Consider the following 23,548-nt stretch of genomic DNA (forward strand, 5'->3'; position numbering starts at 1 on the left):
AATTCTAATGCCAAGGTTCTTAGGCTAAAGTTATTCCAAGATGCACCTTATTTTATTTTTTTTTAATGAACTGTTTGATATGGAGTTAAAGGTTTAGAGGAGGATGTTCTTTGTCCGGGTCGATCATTGCCTAATTTGCATAATATATATGTTTTTTTCAACTTTTTTTTTACTTTTTCTTTTCCCCTTGTGGTCCACTAAGGAGCTTAAAAATCATGGTAAAACATTAACATTTTGAACAACAACAGTTAACAATCTAAATGGAACAAAAAAAGGCTACAAAGAATCAATGACAATGTGAGCAAATAATGGTAATTATTGTTAATCTTTTTTTCAAACTAATAAAAATGTTCTGAAAAAGAGTCGCTGCAGGTGTCTGAAAAGTCGCTAAATATAGCGACAAAGTCGCTGAGTTGGCAACACTGTCTCCTGGTCAGACCCTGTAATTCAGGCCAGTGGCTGGAAGTTGAACGGGATTTTGCTGGGAGCTGCAGGGAAGTGGGCTGCCATTCGGCTGGCTTTTGACTGGGAAGGGCCATTTTGATTGGCTGCTACTGTGATTGTAACATCTATCAAGAATTATATAAAACCCAACTAACCTGTGTTCCTGCTTTAAAGTCAAAACCTACCTGGACCTATTAATGAGTATCTTCCATCAGGCTAACTGGTTAGCAATACAAGCTGATAATGTTTCCAATGGGACAACATCTTTACCAAAAATGGGTTGACCATTTCTGCATTTTAAACCAGATGCAACAGATCTAAGAGTCACTTGTAGCGATCACAAATATTTGTCTTCCCTGGTAGTGATGTTAGTATGCTGTGAGAAATGGGGTGAAACATCTCGAGGCTTCGTTTGATGAAGAGGACCAATTATAATAAATGCGTCAAAAGTGTCAGTGAAATAATTTATTTCTTGGAAAAATGTATGTTTATTTCTCATAGTTAAGACAATGTATTTTATGTTGTTTGGTTCACGTTTTGGGAATGTGTAAAATGATTGCATTATTTTTTTGTGTTGAGCTATTTTTTGTTGAAAGTTTTCGCAAGATTTGTGTATATATGAAAAGCAACGCGACTTGAATAAACACAGAAGGAGCAGAAGCTTGGAACAGAGCTACTGTATGTGGCGCAGCCTTGTGTTTACTGTAGCTGTCAAGGTATTTGTAGTTATGTTTGTAATATTTGCAAGGTTATTGGTTATGGTGTTTTAATTACTTAATATTTTAATTTAGAGTAGACGAGGAAGAATTTAACTGTTAAAGACCTCCGAAGTGGCAGGTAAATGTTTTGATATCTAAAACTTTGTCTTCTATTTCTGTCGATTTCACAGCGTTAATAAAGAGCCCGTCTAAAGGAAGCTGTGCCAGTGTTTTCACTTTGGAGTTACAATAAATATAATGCGACTTAATTTCCACATGCCTGCCAATTAGCTCTTACAGCACTTTAAGTGTTCATTTGCCTTAACATTTAATATGATTAGCACATTTATATATTTTTCATAAATATAGCCTCTATGAGTGACTATTTCTCATATGGATTTCCCAGTAATACTGAAGTATGGCTTGAATAACCCTCTGTGACGTCTGTCTGCTTCTTGAAGAGTGCTTAAGGTGTGGATGGGTGGCTCAGAACAGTTCATACCTAATTGGAATATAGAAAAACACTGACGGAAATGCTTAAACAAAGTCTCTGGAAAAAAGCTGTTAAAATTAGATATGACTTACGGAAGATTTTAACTTGAACTGTAGCTTGGGCCTCCTTGTCTCCATTTTTTGCGATACATTTGTAAGTACCAGCGTTGTCCACAGTGGCATGGTAGATGGTGAGAACCGATGTGGCCTCGTCAGTAGAACTCACAGAGATGTTTGGCCGATTTGGGAGGATCTTATCACCAGTAGGGGAAAACCAGTCAATTTCTTTTGCATCCCCGACCACTGTAAAACAGAACAGACAGTATAGTTATGAAGAAGCGTCTTGTAAGGTGCATCCACCAGATATGAATTAGTAATGTAAGGTAAAACAAACACAAAGGGAAAGGAGTGAGGAAAAGTGCTTTTGGCAGATCAATTAAGCTTTATCCTGATATAAATCAGCACTAATATTGAACAACTAAAACAGAATGAAAAACTGTTGATGCTGCTAGGATACCATGTGAGACAGTGATCAATGAAAAGAAGCAAGAAATAAGAAATACCTTGAATATTTCTCCAAAGAAGTCTTTAAATTTAGGGAAACATTTATTTTCAAGATGTGAGGAATATGGATAGTAGGATAAAAGAGAGTGATATGAATAATATATATGTATTGTCAAGGAGGCCTTTTTTTTTACTGACAGAATAAGAAAAATCAAAAAACTTTTCCTTCTTATTTATTTTTCACGAAGCAGAATATAAACAGAGTTTTAGTTTGTAAAAGAAATAGTAATGCTGTCTCCTTTCATAAAGAAAACAGAAAGCTCTAATAGTTATAGTAAAGCCATTCATTATTGCAGAACAAAACTGTCATTTTAAAATGTCCACAAGGACTTTGTTTCTATGACTTAATTAAAAATTTTGTTATGCAGAAATATATATATATATATATATATATATATATATATATATATATATATATAAGTGCTGTCAATCGATTACATTTTTTTAATCGCGATTAATCGCATCAATGCCTAAGTTAACTCGCGATTAATCGCATTTTAATCACACATTTTTTTTCCTGATTGAAAATCATTTAAATACTCTCGATGACATACAAAAAATACATACAGGCTAGGTTTGTGCCAATGTTCTTTTTTTAAAATGAAAACAGGTCACAGATACTGATTTATGCCATAGAAACATATGGCAAGAAGATGGGGAGGCATGTAGCAAAAAATAACAAATATGTAGCCAAAAAAAAAGGCCCTGACAACAGGCTGATGTAAAAGACAGTCTTTACAGTTAATACAGTCTTTTGAACAAAGACAAGCATTTTACCCTACTGCTATAAAATGTAGTACAGTTAACATTAGATGTTAATTAACCAAGATAATAATGAACAATTTTCAATCAATACATCAAAATCAATAGACCGACATCACTAGTTGGAGGTAGTCTATGCTCTAGAAAGTTACTTTTCAGCCTCTTAACAAAAATGAGAACACACACACAAGCACCCACCCACACACAGACACACCCACCCACCCACCCACACACACACACACACACACACACACTCACACGATACTGACCTGTGGCGTACACAGACAGCAAGAGTGCCGTAGCAGATTCCATTTCACCTCAGTAATCTGTTTTCTCAGCGTATTTCAGGTTGCTACTAGTTACCAGACACTCAACTTGTTTGTTGGTGGTGGGGCTTAAAGAAAAGGCACTAGCGTCACCCAGTGTATGAGCGTCTTTATTCCTTGAGGAGCTCCGCTCTCGAAGCCTATGGAAAATGCATAGACTGGGGGAAAATAGCCCCGCCTTCCCGCAGGCTGCAGCGGGATGTACTTGGAAAATTGTACCATAAAACCACATAGCGTTAATCTCACGTTAAAAAAATTATCGCCGTTAAAATGGCCTCGCGTTAACGCGATAATAACGCCATAATTTTGACAGCACTAATATATATATATATATATATATATATATATATATATATAAGTTATATCAGCCTATGTCAGTATTGAATCTAGCTGCTCAACTGACACTTTGTTGACCTCCAATAACCTAAACTTTGATTTTGGTTATAATATTAGTTTTTACAGCAACATATAATTTAATTGTTTAAAGCATGGGAAAAAGTAGCAGCTTATAGTCCAGTAATTGTATGTAGGCCAATACACACTTACAGGTCAGAAAAGTAGCCATTTTTGAACCCCTGTTTCTTTAAGAGTCCGGGGATTGTTGGTTGTAATGAGATCAGTTGCTCTCTTAGGCATTGTTCACTTTATTTATTAATCCCCAGGCAATGAGCAATTAAGACAGTATATATGGGCTTATTTGGAGAGTCAACTTACTGTAGTATTTAACAAATCATAGAAGCCATTGTTTTTAGTAGAACAAAAAATACGGCTCATTTTTCTCAGAGCCCCAGATGAAGAACTTAAACTTCTGCATTGTATGATGTTTGTGTGCAACAGCTACAGTATTTGTAAACTATACCTGTGATTAGTGTTTGATTCTTTTTCTATAAGAATACAATCATATTTTTAAAGTCAAATGTCTTACAAATACTTAAAAATATATAGACATTTGCAATATTTACCTTTAGATAGAGATAGGGCAAATGCATAGCCAGTTAAATTGCAAATATTTTATACTTTTTTATCATGTAGAGTTGTGTGAACTAAGAGAAATAACATTGTGAATCAGCTCAAACTAATAATGAGAACCGACTCTTTTAGTGTTCAGGAAGCCAATCTTTAAAGATAACCTTTGTTTTTTGATAAAAGTTAATCTATGGGATCTCTAATAGGTAAATGTGTGCTAGTTAACTTTTATGATTTGTTTAGCAGAAATTAAGACAACTGAATTCACCCCTTCCCTGCAAAGCTACCCTAAAGAAAATTAATGATCTTTCAGATGTTTCTTTCTCCTAACCCAGTTTTTAAGACAAGGACAGAATCCATAAAATCTATAAAACTTCCCTAGTCTTGATTAATATACAAACAGCTAAGACTTGTTTACAGACTAGAGGATTATTCAACTAAAGCCAAGAGATCTAACTCTCATAAAAAAAATTGACAAGGGGGGCAGTTTTAGTTGGAAACAGACATGCCAGTAGGTGGCAGTAATGTGGGAAATTCATACAAATAATTTCTTTGCAACTATCTACTAAATTAAAATTGTGTTGATGGTTAATTTATAGATTTTAACCATATATAGCACTGCTGTGGATTCATGTTAATAATTGTGTTTAAATATAAAGTATTATGCCAGCTCACAGCTGATATTGTGGCCCAGCTGCTGTTGTTACTCCATATCTGAATGTATTTAGAGCTGCCTCAAAATATTCAGACATGTTTGCTTGACTGCGACTGAAGCCAAGCCTGGCTGGGTTGGTTCCTTTTTCCTCCCTCCTGCAGACTCCAGTCACCTCCTTTCAGACCCAAAGATTTTTGTGCACTCAACCTCCTGAATGACACATATTTCCATATAATGACATAAATATGAGCAGCTAAATAATTTCCCCTTTGATTAAAATAGTTTAAAAATGGCTCCAATTGGGAATATTTATGGATTAATTGGCAGTTCTTACCTTCGCAGAGGAAAAACTTGGACTCTCCAACACTGATTTCCCCTTGCGATGGAGTGATTTGCACCTGAATGGCAGCTGAGTAAGGAAAAGAAAGGAAAGAAGAAGAAAATATACATTAGTTTTTTCCTTTATGCTTTCATCTCGAGAAGCGGTGACACGGGGCCACAGCACAATAAAGCAGTGCTCAAAGTTCTGTCGCCTCGCCTGCTCAAAGAACCCACAATGTTCAGCCAAAACGCCTCTGTAGACGAAACTCAGGGATGAAATTTTTATGCTCACTGGAGTGCAACATCTCAGTCTGCATGGTTTGTGGGTTTTGACTCAAAGCTAAGACACGTGTTACAAGGCAATAACATTTTCATTCGCACATGTAAAATTCATTTTTAATCTGTTTACACTTGTTCTAGAAATTGACTTGATTCAAGGTTTATCATAGATTTAAGGTTTAACATATAACAGCAAAGTCTGAGATGGCAGCAATCCTTGAGATTTTCTTCTGAAAGGTTTCATCTTTTGTTATGAACACATTAAAAATGTACCTTTGACCTTTTAACAACGTGTCTGACATTTTAGAGAATTGAACTTCACCGAGACTAGCTCTGCTTCAGCAAAATATCACTTGAAAATACAAAAGAACAAGATGGAGAGAAAAAAAAATGCATCTTAGGAAAGTATTACATAATCTATTATTTTCATTTTTCTTTTTATATACAGGTACATGCATAGACATTTTTTGAGGCAGGTGCATGGGCCAAAAAGGGGGCAACCATAGCAAAATCTACTTTTATAGTGAAATAAATACACATTAAAATTCATTAGTGCTTTTGTAGCATCTCGTTTCTTAAAATTTTTTTACTGGATCTATATTAAGTTTAGTACCGTATATTGTCATAGTACTTCACTGTTTCAACCATTTTTTTAATAACATCATTAATAATAATATGCCTCACCAGACTGTCATGTACCTCAACTTAGGTAGTCATATCAAGTTTGTAATTTAAAGTGACAGTCAGGTCCTGACTAAAAATTTTTTTAATAATTTATATTTTTTATATACGGAAGAGGATTAGGGCCACTGAAAAAAAAAAAAGTTAACTAATTTTTAAATTTTATTTCAGTTCAGTATGGGAAAAAAGTCAAAATTCTGACTTTCATCTCAGAATTCTGACTTTAATCTCAGAATTGTTACTGAATTTCTGACAAAAGTGAGAATTCTGAGATTAAAGTCAGAATTCTGACTTTAAAGTCAGAATTCTGAGAAAAAAGTCAGAATTCTGACTTTAATCTCAGAATTGTTACTGAATTCTGACAAAAGTCAGAATTCTGACTGTCACTCTGACAAAAGTCAGAATTCTGAGATTAAAGTCAGAATTCTGAGTTTTTTCCCATACTAAAGTGAAATAAAATTTAAAAATCAGTTAACTTTTTTTTTTTTCCACAGTGGCCCTAATCCTCTTCCATATTTATATGCTGCTCTTTATGAAATAGTACTGTTACAAGCCTTCTACAGATTTCATATAAATGATTACGATGCATGATTCCAAAACTGTTTAAATAGAAACGCTTCCTCTAAATTATATAAATATAAAGTAATACATTTAGGTAAGGAAGACATTTTCAATTTATTTATTTTTTCATTTTATTAATTTATTTAAGTAAAGGAATTTAGATTTTGCGTTGTTACACTTCAAAAACTCCCTTAAATATCACACCACTACTACATCCACATATTTAATCTATTTAACCAGGGAAAGTCCTGTCAAAATGAAAAACATACTTGTCGTAATACTATGATAAAAAACTCTGTTTTGCTTTTTGCTCCTTTTTAACTGATGGAAAAGAAAGCAATGTCAGTTAAGTGAGCAGCAGCGCTGCAAGAGCTTCTGCTGTTAAGGAGGTAGTGGACAAAGGAAGGAGTCAGAATAGGTAGCAACAATTTCAAAGCACAACACTTATCTTGTTGTTGAGATCTGCATCAGCAAGAACATATTTGGAGGAGCTTTTGTAGCAACAGGCCCAGGGAAAGGTTCAAGAGGAAGGAAGTAATTTTAATAAACGTAGGAAATTGGAAAACATAGCTATCTTTGAATTATTAGAAAATGCAACATAAAAGAAGCAAAATACATGGGAGTTGTACATGTAGAGTAGCAGCCATTCAAAATTGCCCTTCCCAAACGCCAGCCGAATGGTAGCCGACTTCCCTTTAACTAGCAAAATTTAAGCAAAATTCCCTCCAACTTCCAGCCACTGCATATTTTTTTACTCTCAACCTTTTAACTGAATTACAGGGTCTGACCAGATTCTCTTCTCTTTCAACATATTCTCATTATCAGTTTGTATGAAATCGTACGAAAAGTTATGCACAGTATTTTGTACGTTTTGGACGTTTTTCCTCGAAAAAACAGATCAGTGCGCATGCGCAGCCAGACAGACGAAAAAAGCAGATCCGCAGATGGACGTAAAACTGGGAAAAACAGTGCAATTATTACTTCTTGATGTCTCTCACTAGGTTGCTTGCTGTTTTGTATCTTAGGGTTAGGGTTAATTGTATGTTAAATTCTATGTTATTGAATGGTGCGTAAGATGAGCCTGCGCAAGTATATCTTGTCTCGAGGCAAGACGTAAAAAAACGACGAAAAAAACATCAAAAACGTACGAAATTACTGTGCATAACTTTTTGTACGATTTCATACGAACTGATAATGAGAATACACTGTCTCTTTAGATCTTAAAGGAATAGTACACTCAAAACATGATTAGCCTTCATTTTCTACTCACCCCTATGCTGAACAACACTCTGGAGTACTTTTTTGATATCTCAAATGCATCTGGAGATCTGGGAGGCTTCTTGCTGTCTGCTGACATTCAAATAATGGAGGTCTATGGTGACCGAGACAGAAAGGTCCATAAAAGTCCACAAAAAACGTGTCAATATTCCTCCATACTGCTCGTCCAATGTATTCCAAGTGTCCTGAGTGGGTAGCGTCCATAATTTACTCGAAACGAAGTCATTTAGAATGTTTTTAGAGCATAAACAGTAGTGTATAGGATTTCCTGAAAGCGCGTTCACGACGCTACGGAAACCGCGGCAGACCAAACCAGACGAAAGTGCGCATTCAGCTCGGCAAAGAACTCATGCTCTTCCTCAACACTGAAGTCCTCAGACATTTTTCTTTCGTTGTTTCTTTCTTTGCACAGGTAAACAGCACATTTCTTCTTCTACGGTTGCATTATCGGCAGAGCAGACGCTGAATGCGCACTTTCGTCTGGTTTGGTCTGCCGGCTTCCGTAGCGTCATGAACGCGCAGGTGCGCCCTTTCAGGAAATCCTATACACTACTGTTTATGCTCTAAAAACATTCTAAATGACTTCGTTTCGAGTAAATTCTGGACGCTACCCACTCAGGACACTTGGAATATATTGGACGAGCAGTATGGAGGAACATTGACACGTTTTTTGTGGACTTTTATGGACCTTTCTGCCTCGGGCGCCATAGACCTCCATTATTTGAATGTCAGCAGACAGCAAGAAGCCTCCCAGATCTCCAGATGCATTTGAGATATCAAAAAAGTACTCCAGGGTGTTGTTCAGCATGGGGGTGAGTAGAAAATGAAGGTTAATCATGTTTAGGGTGTACTATTCCTTTAATGTCCACAAAACATGACAGAAAGAATATTTTAATACAAATATTGATGTTTTAAAAGGAATTGTAGGGGACCAGCCAATGGCCCATCAAGGAAAATGGGGAAATATTGAATGCCTACTACTGTAATAACGCAAGATGTTAATTTAGTTGAAATTGTATATATTGCACATTAAATAAAGACACCAAGTGTAACCAGTGCTAAGATGGTGGCTAAATGATATTTCATGTGAGGCCTGTGGTTTAAGAGTCTCATAGTGTAAGAGATAAAGCTATGCGGGACCTTTGTTCTTAAGCTCCACAAACTGTTGTTTCCTTCCTAACCTCAGAGGTGAGGAGGGTTAAAGATTTATGGTGATGATGTTTATGATATTCATGGTTCTGGTCAGAATTTTTGTCTGGAATCAGATGAAGCTGTGTCCTGATTTGATTTTATGCTATTCTTTTAGAATAACTTGTTCTTTACAAATGATCTGTATACAAGCAGTCATAAACAAGTCCAGGCACATAACATAAACTTATTTATTTGCTTAGTCTTTAAAACGAAGCCTTTCCAAACACTACTTGCTTTTCCTATTCTGCTCCTCTTGGCAGGTTTAAGGAAACACATAATCTTTTTAATCCAAGAATATCCTTTTTCCATGAGCCTCATATGCTTTTAAGCATTAACCAAAGCGAAGCAATGACACAGGGAAGATTTTGGAAGTGCACCTGGTGTTTGTTCTTGCCCGTATTCCAGGAAATCAAAATCCCAAATTAAGCAAACTGAGTAAAAGGTGTTGAAAAGGGAAATCATTTCTGCTTGTTCCTCAACATTTTTGAAAATTGAATCACTGCTGACTGCAACACGGTTTCCTCTAAGACCTTTTTCTTCTCTACCATTAACGTAGAAGTAAAAGAACGGGATGCAAAATGCCAGTTATTGGAGATCCGAAGCTTAACAGAGAAATCCTGCTGAGCCTCCAACACGTCACCACTTCACACAAATGAGTTAGTCAGCCTCAGCTGGATTCTAACAGGGAGCTTCAGGAGAACGACTGGCGGGGACATGCTATTCAAAGACAGGTAGCCAGCTATCATCCCATCAAAAGATGCCATTGATGTTTTGAAAAAGCAACAGCTATGGAAAAAACATCTGGAATGAAGAAGAGGCTCTCACAGCTGTGCAGTTGCATGATTTCTAAAAGGCATCATGATCACAGAAAGAAGTCCCATTTGAGCCAAAATGCTATGATTAGGGGCTGGGTGTGGGATTTAGATGTAAAAAGCTTACATGTAATGTCTATATGCATTTGGTAAAGCAGCAGCCATTCAAAATGGCCCTTCCCAGTCTAACGCCAGCCCAATGGTGGCCCACTTCCCTCCAACTTCCAGCCATTGGAGTGACCCCCTCTTTCTCCTGGGTGTGCATATTTTTTTACTCTGACTCCACCCTTTCACTGAATTACAAGGTATAACCAGGAGACGGCGCTTCTCTTTAAATCTCCATGTCCACAAATCATGACAGAAAGAATATTTTAGTACAAAGCTTGATGTTTAAAAAGGAATTATAGGGGACCAGCCAAGGAAAGTGGGGAAATTTTGAATGGCTACTACTGTAAAGTTATTTAGGTGTCAGGCATGTGGTAAATCATGAAAGTATTTCACCAATAAGCTGTTTCTCTCTTTTTGAAAAACTCTATGTGAAAATCACAATCCCTTATGTTGCTGGAGTGTCTGAAAAGCTCAGGAGGATTTTCTCCAAACACACGATCCCAGTACATTTCAAGCCAAACCAAACCCTTAAACAGAGGCTAGTGCATCCTAAGATAAAACCCCCAGAAGAATATGAGCAGAGTGGTATATGCTGTTCAATGCAGTGAGTAATGCTCTGTTCTTTATATTGGAGAAACCAAACAACCTCTCCACAGACGCATGGCCCAACACAGAAGAGCGCTCTCCTCTGGACAACACTCCGCACTACACCTACACCTTGTGGACAAAGGACATTCTTTTGAGGACCAGAATGTTCACATTCTGGATAAAGAAAATAGTTGGTTTGAGAGGGGCGTGAAGGAAGCCATCTATGTTAAGAGGGAAAAAACAACCTTAAACAGAGGTGGTGGACTCAGATTCCAGCTTCCAAAAACATAAAATTCAATCACGGACATGATCCCTTCCAAATATCACCAAACCCCCCACCCCATCACAGAGGAACGAGGGACCTACCCGCCCCAGCCGGTGAACAATACCTCCTTAACGACCGACTCTTAACAATCATAGACAGGTTTCAGGCATTACAGGAGACAATCCCCCCCCTTTAACGACCGACCCTCAGAAACATAGACAGGTTTCAGATATTACAGGCCAGACATGGGCAATGTGGTGTCAACAAGTCATTTCCATGTCATGTATTTAATCTACCCAGCCAATTAACCAGGTGAGTCCAATCTGCACAGGTTAACTCACGGTGAAGATTGGACTCACCTGCTTCAGTGGCTGGGTAGAACAAATACATGACATGGAGATGACTTGTTGACTCCACATTGCACATGTCTGTTAGAGGCTAACGATGGAACCAAACGACCCATTCATTGGTTACCATTTGCATGTTTCCATGCGATACAAGGCTTTGTCTATATAAAGACTCAAACTCACTGCGAATCCAGACATTTGAATTGAGAAAGCTTCCTGGAGAGGTGGGGAAACGTTTTCAAATCTTGGAAACCAAGTCCAGTGGATATTTTTTGAATTTTTACGAAATGCATGTGAAAATGGTTCCTAATTGTTTAAACAAAACACATCCTGGAACATGAGGTACACAAAGCTTTAACTAAATGGTTAATTTAAGAGGCTTTAGGTGAGATATATATATATATATATATATATATATATATATATATATATATATATATATATATATATATATATATATATATATATATATATATATATATATATATATATATATTTTATATTGGCCTTTTAAGCACCTTGAAAAGAGAAAAAAATATATTTTCAGCTTTTTAAAAAGTCATGCAAATTTTCTAATATTACTTCCTGAGTGAATAACACCGGTCTTTGTTCCAAGTCAGCATGACCGGTTCAGAGGAATGGAAAACCACTACCCTCAGAATGTTTGCTTACACAGGTTGGAGGTCGATACAAAGACAACAGCATATCCGTTTCCTTCCTTCGGCTAGCGAGATCACAGATACAAAAAGTTATAAACTCTAACAATGCCTCCTTAGACTGAGATGCCAGGCCATAAACTCAAATGATGATATCTGCAACAGTAAAGACAACAGAAATGAGCTCAGGTGGTGTGGGAAAGAGAGCTATTCCCAGAACCTTTTTCCCTGTTTGCCTTCCAAGGCCACTGGAGCGCTCTCTACAAGAAAGAGCGGCTGTTCAGCCTCACAAGTCAAACAAAAGACAGACTTTGTTGGGACAATATTTTCTGCCAAATACTATAATTTTCATTTAATATCAACAATGGGAGGTTGTGAAAACTACTGTAAAAAAGTTAGGAATCGTATCATAGTATTGCGGTTAATTTACAAAGCCGTCCTAAGTTGAAATCCCATTTTGCAAATTAGATTTTATATTGAAATTTCAAGTTGTGAAAAACACTCCCTAGAAGAGCCATTTGATTGCTTATTTGAAAATTAACCCAGTTCAATCATCATTAACAAAACCTAACCTAAGTAACAAAATGCACTTTTCAAAAAATAGTTTCATTTATCAAGCAAAAAAAGTGCTATACCAACTGGAATCTGTTTGGAAAAAGTAATATACCTTACATAAAGAATTACCTATGCCAATATGTTTTACACAACTGTATCAAGTTTGATTTGTCATACCTAAACAAGTTGAACAAAGAAATCACTCAGACAAAACCCTTCTGACAACATCAGGTAGGCTAAAGTATATCAATCATCATACAAAAATTAAGAAAACGAGGAACATGTTGAAACCTTCTAAACAATCCACCAAAATTGCTCCAAAAGCTCACATACATCTAATCTAGGCATTTATAAAGGAACACAGAACATTATCTATAAAGTCTTTGAGTTTTACTTGCTGAGTCCGAGTTCCCAGTTCAAACGATAAGACTTAAAAAAGGGGACCCAAAGCCTTAAACGGTGCAAAAGTTTTTCTAATATACTCTTTAGCAGATGAGGATGATACTGTTTCTGCTACATCTGGGGTGAAATCAAAGCAACGTCTTAAAAAACAACAACATATCACATTGAAATGGTGGCTGTGTGATACTTCTGGTTTGCTTTTCTTAATTTGGGAAGCTCTTTGGAATTTATTAGTATTAATTTATGAAACCATGAATTCTATCATTTAGAAAAACAATTATAAAAACTTAAAGAGAATGATTAACCATCTGTTTGTAACCTTCAGCTCAGTCATACTTGGGTTACATAGCAGGACAGTAATCCAAATCACATCAGCAGTTTCCCAGCTGGATGGTTATATAAATTAGATAAAACGTTCAAAGAAACTGAAAGTCTGGGCTTTTTACTATTTAAGATCTAACATTGCATAATCTTAAACATGATATTGAAGCTTGATGAACTGATGTGACTGAGTGAGTCAAAATCTGCTCACAGACACAATGCCATATATTCACTCAGACCATAATCTATGAAAAATAGGGTTAGATAATATTAGTTCTTCTATATTAGAGTCAACCTTTATGAGACTGGAAATTGTCTTTGATGACACGGCAGCCTGTTATATATGGATCATTTTAGACTGCCTCTTGATTTCAGTCATCAATAAAAGGAAAACCCTTCACCTGCTTTCAAGTGTCCTTTCACTCATCCTTCACTTTGGTTAGACTCCACTGCTACAAACAGTCATATCGCCGTAGCACTTCACTATCATTCAGATCAGCATACTACCACATGGCTCTTTGGAGGTTTGCAGGAAAGAAAATCTCTCAAAAACTAATTTAATCTATACTTCGAGGAGAGCGTTTTTTTTAGTCAGTCAAAAAGAACACTTTCTGAGTTCCATTCTATCCAATGAGATGTACAGATGCGTGGAAATTTGGCACAGCACAGCTGGATGCTTCATAAATATTTGTATTTGCATTCAAATTAACTTCTGCACTCATTTTAAGGATATGGGACATGGTTTGAAGTAGTAATGAACACGTATCCTGAAACTGGGACTTGAAATTAATCTTGGAAAGTCAAGCTTCATTCTGAGCCAAGGTAAGGCAAGGAATGGAAACGCAGGGCAGGTTTGTTTATATAGCACATTTCCATGCCAAGATAATTCAAAGTTTTGTGTATGAAAAGGCCACAGAAATATAAGAAAAGAACATAAACTAGAGGAAGTAATAATTTATGAACAAGATTCAAGAGAATAAAAACATTTAACCGAAATGATATGATTAAAAAAGGTTGATTCAAGTTAAACATTTAATCAAAATACTTGATTATTAAGTTTAGTTACTGCACGCCATTTTCATTTCCTAAATGTCTAAATGGGAGTTTGGGGGAAAAGATATAAACATTAGAATGTCCCAGTTTTCCTGACTGCATAAACCATCAAGGATTAAGTAAAAACTTTCTGAAAATGAGTGTATTTACCCTTAATTTTAGCAGATAAATAAAATGATTTGCCAGTGGAATGAGTATTTCTACTCCTAAAACAAGATAATTAGATAATATACACTCAAAATAAGACAAAGCAATTGTTTTTTTTCTTATTTTAAATGTAAAATGTCTTGTTCCATTGGCAAAGTATCTCAATTACCTCCTCAATTCAAGAGAAAATGCACTTAATTTAAGCGAAAATGGCTAATTTAGATTTGAATTTTTTGCAGTGCTTGTGTGATATCATGGGTTAATCAAGAGGGACCAACCATGATATTAGAAAAGGAATAAGAATCATGCATGTCAACAAGCCTTTTTTTTTCCACAGTGGAAAAATGATTTAGAAATAAGTAAATATTTCTTAAATGAAGGGCATTTACCCTTAATTTGAGTAGGTAAATTAGATAGTTTGCCAATGGAATGAGTATTTTTACTCTTAAAGATAATTAGATAATATGCACTGGAAATAAGACATTACAATTGTGTTTTTTTTTTTTATTATAAATGTAAATTGTCTTGTTCCATTGGCAAAATGTCTCTTTTACCTCCTCTATCTAAGATCAAATGCACTTATTTTAAGAAAAAGTGACTTATCGAGATTTCGATTTTTTCCAGTGTATCCTTGGGTCTAATTTTAACATCCTTAAAGTTATTATATCCACCTGTTCAAATAATACAAAAAACAAAGTAGAACAGCATTTAAATGCTTATCCATTATATTAGTAGGAAAAGAGTTCCATGTTGTACAATATACAAAGAATTTTGTGTTTGAATTTTTTTGATGCATAAACTTAAGAGTGGAAGTCCTTGTGAAAATGTCCTGACTCAACAAGGGATAAAATGTTACTTAGCATGAACACATCCATTAATTTAGAATGATGCAAGAACTTAAAGGAATAGTACACCCAAAACATGATTAGCCTTCATTTTCTACTCACCCCCATGCTGAACAACACTCTGGAGTACTTTTTTGATATCTCAAATGCATCTGGAGATCTGGGAGGCTTCTTGCTGTCTGCTGACATTCAAATAATGGAGGTCTATGGCGCCCAAGGCAGAAAGGTCCATAAAAGTCCACAAAAAACATGTCAATATTCCTCCATACTGCTCGTCCAATGTATTCCAAGTGTCCTGAGTGGGTAGCGTCCATAATTTACTCGAAACGAAGTCATTTAGAATGTTTTTAGAGCATAAACAGTAGTGTATAGGATTTCCTAAAAGCGCGTTCACGAGTCTACGGAAACCGCGGCAGACCAAACCAGATGAAAGTGCGCATTCAGCGTCTGCTCTGCCGATAATGCAAGCGTAGAAGAAGAAATGTGCTTTTTACCTGTGCAAAGAAAGAAACAACGAAAGAAAAATGTCTGAGGATTTCAGTGTTGAGGAAGAGCATGAGTTCTTTGTCGAGCTGAATGCGCACTTTCATCTGGTTTGGTCTGCCGCGGTTTCCGTAGACTCGTGAACGCGCTTTTAGGAAATCCTATACACTACTGTTTATGCTCTAAAAACATTCTAAATGACTTCGTTTCGAGTAAATTCTGGATGCTACCCACTCAGGACACTTGGAATACATTGGACGAGCAGTATGGAGGAATATTGACACGTTTTTTGTGGACTTTTATGGACCTTTCTGCCTCGGGCGCCATAGACCTCCATTATTTGAATGTCAGCAGACAGCAAGAAGCCTCCCAGATCTCCAGATGCATTTGAGATATCAAAAAAGTACTCCAGAGTGTTGTTCAGCATGGGGGTGAGTAGAAAATGAAGGCTAATCATGTTTTGGGTGTACTATTCCTTTAAACGCATCATGTGGTCTGATGAAACCATATGTGGTAGCATCATGACTTAGGTGTGTTTTTCTCAGAGAGGGAGTAATGCACACATCACAGGTCATCAGTCAAATGATTAGACACACATGGGTCTATTATATAGATGATGTCTAAGCAAAGCAGTTGGATACTTGCACATTGCTTTAGAACAAGAACGCCAAAGCTTGGGAGTGGCCTTCGCAAAGTCGTGATCTCAGCTCACAGATAATTTGTGGGAAGAGTTGAAAAGGAGCATGTGTGTAAGACCATTTGCCATTTTTACATAAAAATAAGAGAAACCACCAAACAAACAAGGAAAGGTCTTCAGCATGCTCATCAAAGAAACAAGTGGGCTGCTTTGTGTCACTCTACATGCAAAATAATACGTGAAAAGGAGACATTAGATGTCATTTTCTCTCTGCATAGTAAAATGTGGTTGCAGTAATTTATGCCACAGAGATGAAAGGAAACCGCATAAACTTTGGAGACGCTCCTGGTTTCAGCAGAATTGCAGTATTTGGTGCCACAGTAATAGGAGATGATGTGTTATTTACAATCAAGTAGACCTCCTGAGCCGCAGCCGGGCTCATTTGAGCTCAGAAGACTAGGATAACAAACCACTCTGAATTCAGAAGCTCAAAATGCCACAGCATATTAGCTCATGTGTGACATAGAGTTTGTACAGATGAGCCACAAGCTGCTTGTTGTACTTTGTTGTTTCTCAGTGCCACACAGTGATTACGTTTTTCAAGTTTGCACAATATCATTCAAAGATATGGCTGTTTTTAAGATCAAACTGATCAACTCTGTTCCTGAACAGATGTGCTGTTCATTGACACTACTTACAAAAGCTCTAAAAAACCCAAATACAGTCATTTTGTGCATTGACATAAAAATGCAAATACATTTTACACATAATACATCTAAAGAAGGCATCCCCAAAGTCGGTCCTTGAGGGCCGCTGTCCTGCAGGTTTTAGAAGTTTCCCTCCTCCAGCGCAGCTGATTTACATTCATAGTTGATTAACATCGGAATAAGCTGTGCTAAAACAGAGAAACCTCTAAAACCTGCAGGATAGCGGCCCTCGAGGACCAAATTTGGGGATACCTGATATAAAGTAACTTTATATGATTAAGAGCACTCATATCTATTTGAAGATCTATTTTGTAGATCTTAATCTTTTCCAGTCTAACATGAAACATTCCAAATGATAGAAATCTGCGTCAAATCATATTCAAATCCATCTATTTTCTACCACTTATTCTGTAAAAGTTGCGATGGGGCCAGTGCCTCTCCGGCAGTCTATGGACGAAAGGCGGGGCACACCTTGGATAGGTGACCAGTCTGTCGCCATATTCAGATCATCACAAATGAATAACAGGAGACTATTTCCAAAAGGTTTTGTAAGTTAGTTGCATGTTGAATTACGTGTCTTTAATGGCTTTGTCCGTACTTTGATTGGTTGCTGTGTCAACATTTACGTAATTGGTGAATTGGTGCATTGTTTGCAGTAGGCTGCAGCAGGTGATTGTGTTAGTTGGAGGACTATCTATGACATATTCTATGAAATAACTTGATTCTAGATATATTGGTAAATTTAGAATGGAAAAAAAAAATCCCCTAAGCAGTTTAGGCCACTTAAAATTCACTCAGATGGGATTTCAGGAATGGTGTGTTAATACACTCCTAATCCTCCCAAGTACCTTGAGGCAAATATGCCTGTGAGGTTTTTGCAACAATGACCTAAAACCACTGTGAGAAGATGCGAGTGGTGGCCATTCTCTTGTGAGAGGATTAAGTACTTTATGGGCTGCTTGTGTAAACATGCATTTAGCAACTGAACTGCAAAGTTCTTTATCTGCATATTATGCAACAGTGAAAATATTTACACAAGTAACATGTCCTCTTTAAAATTTATGCTTTAGTGAGGGATTTTGAAACAACAAAAACAACACAGATAATTAAGAAGAAAGTTCAGTTAAAAAAAATATATATAATTTTAGGCAGCTTCTTTCTCTGTCGTGAATAAGAAGGTCTGTATGTCTAAGAGGAGCAGGGCCGCTGCTGGTGACTGGCTCCATTACAGGGGAGGCTACAAGCATCAGCTGTTAGTGCTTAACATGCAAGTCATGTCAGAGCAAGCACACAACATGCAAGGGCAGACAGACAGCACTCTGCAACTTAACAAGGAAGCATACATCTATGGCACACACACTTGAGAGGCGCCTGTGGGTGAATTTACAACGCCCATAAACAGAAATGCGCCTTGTTTGATTTTTAGCTTTATTTATCTCTGAAAAAGTCGAAGTATTAAGACCAAGGACTTGAGCAGAATCCAAGAGCAGAGCAGTTACCCAGCGTTACCATCTCAGAGCAGTTCACACAGAAACACATTTCTAGAGAAAGCTCCTACTGTTTCATCTCTTTCTAAATTAGTGTCACAGATTTATGCTTAATTATGTTCAGAAGGAAGCAGCAGATGTTGGTGGAATTTCCACTATTTTATAAGAAAATATTCACACATGGAAAACCAGCTGGATACATTTCCTGACAACATATGAAAAAACAGATATTAAAATCATACATTCAATGGTCCCTTCCTTAGGCTCACACTGTCAGCATTGGTTGCAACAAATCTTTGCCTTCAGAATTGCCTTATTTCTTTGTGTAAGAACTTCTCTGATAGATTTTAGACTGTACTGACATAATAGCATCACAATGCCCTAGGTGCCCATGTATGATGGAAGAGTTTTATTGCATTGTAACCCAGAGTTTCGCTACTGGTGTTGGTCGATATCACTGAACAACAGAGATCTCAATGTTATATTAAATGAACAAGATTGAGATGATTTGAGCTTCACAACATGCATCACAATCCTACTGGAAGTAGCTGTTACAGGAAGGTCACACTGTGACCGTAAAATCATGCACATGGTCTATAACTATATACAGACTGGTGTGATTAAGCAGTGGTAAGACAGCCAAAATTGTGCCATACTACCATTAAAACCATTGATACAAGGCAGGAAACATTCATGCTTTCATGCTGTTTACAGCTAGTGGTGAATTAATGTATCTTTGCTAGAGCAAATATATTTCCACAAATCAGTGTGTTATTAAATCAGGGGGACCAAATGTCTTCTTTTGTGCCTGAACATTTCACAGTAATGTTTATAAATTCATGAAAATGTCTGGTTTTCACTGTTTTCCATGGGCCCATAATTACAAGAGCAACCATTCAAAATGACCCTTCACAGTCAAGTGCCAGCCGAATGGCGGCCCACTTCCCTGCAACTCCCAGCAGAATCCCCTCCAACTTCCAGCTTGCATATTTTTTACTCTGACTCCAATCTTTCACTAAATGACAGGGTCTGACCAGGAGATGGGGCTTCTCTTTATATCTTAATGTTCACAAATCATGAAAGAAAAAATATTTTCATGCAAATATAGATGTTTATAAAGGAATTGTAGGGGACCAGTCAAGGGTCCATCAAGAAAAGTGGGGAAATTCTGAATGGCTACTACTGTATATGAATAAATCAACCTTTATTACTGTTACATTAGTGTTACTGTTATTTCCTCACATTCAATGCCATATGTCATCACAAGGTCCAAAGTAGGAAGATGAGAATGTGTGGGACTATTTACATTTTGAACAAAGCGAATAGCATTTAAGATAGCATTAAAGGCTGCACTGAAGCTATCACCTTTAATGTCAGCACTGGTGTTAAAATCCCCCACTATAATGACCCTGTCAGTATGGGCTGAGTCGGCTTTGCTCAGTATACTTAGACAACTTTTATTGTTATTTGGTACTGAGTGCAAAGCTGGCATACAAGTTTAAATCTCTAAAAAAAGGTGCTGGATATCTCAAAGCTCACATGGAAACTGGAAAAACAAAAAAGCTGTGCGAGGTGAGAGTTATTCTGCAAAGTTGACTAAGTACTTTGTTAGACCTGGGAAAACAGAGGATGCTGTATTGAGATAATGTCGCACATTATTTATTTTATTTATGTAATATAAAAGAGAGCTATTTTTTTTACTGATAGTTACTGATTTTATTTTACTACAGAAGTTATAAGGTATATATTTGTACCTTTTAGGTATAGTGAAGCACGTTCATTAACCTCTGCGAAGCCTGTCTGACAGGATGACTTTGCTTGGCAAATTGTCCTTTATGGAAATCTAAATATTGTCACTCTATATTGAATGAATTGATAATGCATTTAGCTCATGAGTTGTTTTGTTTTGTTCTTTTTATTGTTTGTGCTGTCAGTAGGTAAGTAGGTATACATTTAAACATTTAAAAGAAAAACCTGATTAGCTAAGAACATTTCAACAATGAAGTCTATTTCAAAGCATCCCTGACATATAAAAAGTAAAAATACAAAAGCATTTTTGCTTTTGTGTTATGGTACAATGTTTTTTTCTTTTCTTGTTCTATTGTCGTGGTGTATTGGTTCCCTCGTTGACAACATGATGAATCATATCTTATATGATCTAACCAATTTTCACTCCCTGCAATTTCTTTGTCACTTTCATCCCTTTTCATTTCCTTTGCTTTACAGGTGTAAAAGGCAAGGTTCAAAAACCATTTATAAAGGTATAACTATGTTCATCTATTTGTTTCATTTTGTTTTTAATTGGTTATTATTGGATCAGTGACACTAAATGACTGTATGGTGGATTGCTACGAGTAATTATAATGTTGTTGACAAAGAGAAATATAAGTTATAAGTAGAAATTCTTTAAAACAGGAAATTGCAAAAAGAACAACAAATATAACAGATGGTATTTCAGTCATCTAAGACAAGTGTTTTTTAACATTATGTTTCCAATTTGTTTTTCCAAGGAAGATAAACTAACCTTCTGAAATCACAATTCAAGCAGGCACCACCACTTATCATTACCCTGCTGTGCTTTAAGGCACAGCTCCAAACATTAAGCAGCTGTTTCTATGAGCTCTTTTGTTGATGTCTGCCAGTAAAGACAAAAAAAAAAAAAACGATTCCTTCTCAGATCTTCACTTATTCATCACCGCAGCTTTGTATGGTTCCCATTTATCATCAGTGCCCTTACTCAGTGACAATTTTAGCTGACATCCAATCACATTATACAATATTAAGAAAGGGGGAAAAAAAACACAGTAAGAGTTATGGTGTGCACCACATCAATCATTTTGAAAAACTGTTTTATTAACCACTTTTATATAAGTCAAACAACTAGAGTTCCTTTAACCTTCTTTTAAGGTATAGCTATTTTTCCTTATGTGATCAGCGCATAGATATTTTTTCAATAAAAGCTTTTCTTTTGTCTTTTTGAATATTTACATTTAAAGATAACAATTTAAAAATATGTATGTTGAACCTAGTATTAACCCCTTGAAACCAAATAAGAAATCAGGCACTTCAAGCTACTTACAGGAATTGTATAAGTTCAAGATATTTTACTTGTTAGCCAAAGTTTTTGCTTCTAATTTGAAGTTGTGTTTGCCATGTTCATTTGGTATGTTTAATAATACATTTTCAAAGGGTTCAAACCTCATAGTTGAATTTTCTTTTCTGATATGTGCATGTGAAATATTCAAAGACCTCAAAGTTGCTTTAAAAACAAAACACAGCAGCGAATTTGCAATACTGTATGACTTTATGACAGCAAGCCTCAGAGGGACACTTGCAAAGAAGCCATCCCAGGAATATGAACAGTTGCAACAGTTAACTTAAAATAAAAAATAAAAAATATATATATTGTGAATGTTGTGGCCCTTATTTAAATGGTCTGGAATATTAGCAGCAAATACAAGTTCAATGTGTTAAGAATTACAAATCGGATTAACACAATCATGCCTGATGCCTGTATTCAAGATGCTGCTGCTTTCATCATAAGTGAGTACATATTTAATAATTAAACCGGTGGCACGCATAGAATTCCTATGCAACCTGCTCAGGGAAAGGTCATGAAGCGGCCAGAGGTGAAATCCACGCAGTGAGCATTCACTGCTCCGCCCTCACTGAGGTGTTGTCAAACAGCAGCACCGCAAGAAGAGAGTGGAGCAGTGTTTGCTGAAGTTGAAACCTTTGTATGAAATCGTGACATGGCAGCCAATCAGGTAACACTTTTTTCTCGTTTAAATTGGAAAACAGCGAATGTAATGTTAAAAAAGGTCGAAATAAAGAAGGCTCTCAAGTGGTTTTAAGGTGGCTTTAAAAAAAGCCATTTCAATTTAGCCTTAGAAGGAATGTTTATCATCCTTGCTTACGTCCAGCACAGAGCCTGGTCTGTCACTGCCCACTGCCCAGCATCGGTGCTTTCTGCATGGGTAGCTTTACAAGGAAGTACCGCCGACTTAATCAGATTTGCGTCTGGCTTCAACCAAAGTTGTTCATAAAAAACTATTTAGCAACAGCGTGATTTAAAGTTTCACCTGTGCTTTTATTGTGAAATGCCGACAACGAGAGCTTGACAGGAAAAAAGATAGCGTTGCCAAGGGTAACAGGGGGTCTTGGAGGCTGGTGATTTACTAAACAATAAACAATCATTACAGCCTTTAAATAAGGTTAACATGCCCACTTATTTATTTAATACGAGCACAGGAATGACATATGATGTAATGCAATAACTTTAAATAAGGGACGAGGGCAGTACGACTTTTAGAAAAGAAATTTTTCCCACAAACATTCCCGTTTTCGCAACTTTTAAAAAAACAGGTAATTGCAGCACCATGGTCTCGGACGTGAATCCAACTCCCAAATGAGTTTTAAAGTAAATAAAAACGATCATGGAAAAGAGCTACTGATCAAAAATAATGTGACGACCAGGTTTTGAATTCCAGTCTGTAGTTTAGTTCTTCAGCAATTAGGAAATGCCAGAGTAGAAACAGAACACTGCAAGCTAAGGGTCTGTAATTTTTTACCGTTTCAATTTGAAAGCAATCATTGCAGTTTTTGTAGATTATTTATTTTCTTTAAAATATTTAAACACCATTACTCAGTCCGTTTGGTGATAGCTTGTCTTTTATTATATCAGGTTGTGTTAATTAAACTTGTGGAAAAACTTTTTTTGAAAACTGAGCTAATAGTGCTAGTGCTCGCCAGCTGAGCAAACAAAGAAGAAACAAATGAGATCTTGTATTTCCTGGTTCATAGATAAATTGATACGTCCCTAAATATTTCCAACATAAAAACATAGTAGAGCCCAGGCTTATATTTTTAAACAAATCTGTCACCGGTGAAGAGGAGGAGCACAGTAAGTTGAGGTTT

The 23,548-nt window shown here is 36.4% G+C and overlaps 1 protein-coding gene across 1 annotated transcript in view; it reads right to left on the reverse strand.

The window, feature by feature from the left end:
• Positions 1-23,548, reverse strand: part of ncam1a (neural cell adhesion molecule 1a) — a 473,099-nt gene that overhangs the window by 130,772 nt on the left and 318,779 nt on the right. Inside the window, exons 2-3 of the mRNA XM_038290373.1 lie at positions 5,242-5,316; positions 1,728-1,937 (exon numbers count right to left, since the gene is read on the reverse strand). Of these exons, the coding sequence (XP_038146301.1) occupies positions 1,728-1,937; positions 5,242-5,316 (285 nt within the window). The remainder of the gene's footprint in view (positions 1-1,727; positions 1,938-5,241; positions 5,317-23,548) is intronic.

The sequence above is a fragment of the Cyprinodon tularosa genome, unplaced genomic scaffold, assembly GCF_016077235.1.
Source record: "Cyprinodon tularosa strain WSP-4 unplaced genomic scaffold, ASM1607723v1 ctg28, whole genome shotgun sequence".
Lineage (NCBI taxonomy): Eukaryota > Metazoa > Chordata > Actinopteri > Cyprinodontiformes > Cyprinodontidae > Cyprinodon > Cyprinodon tularosa.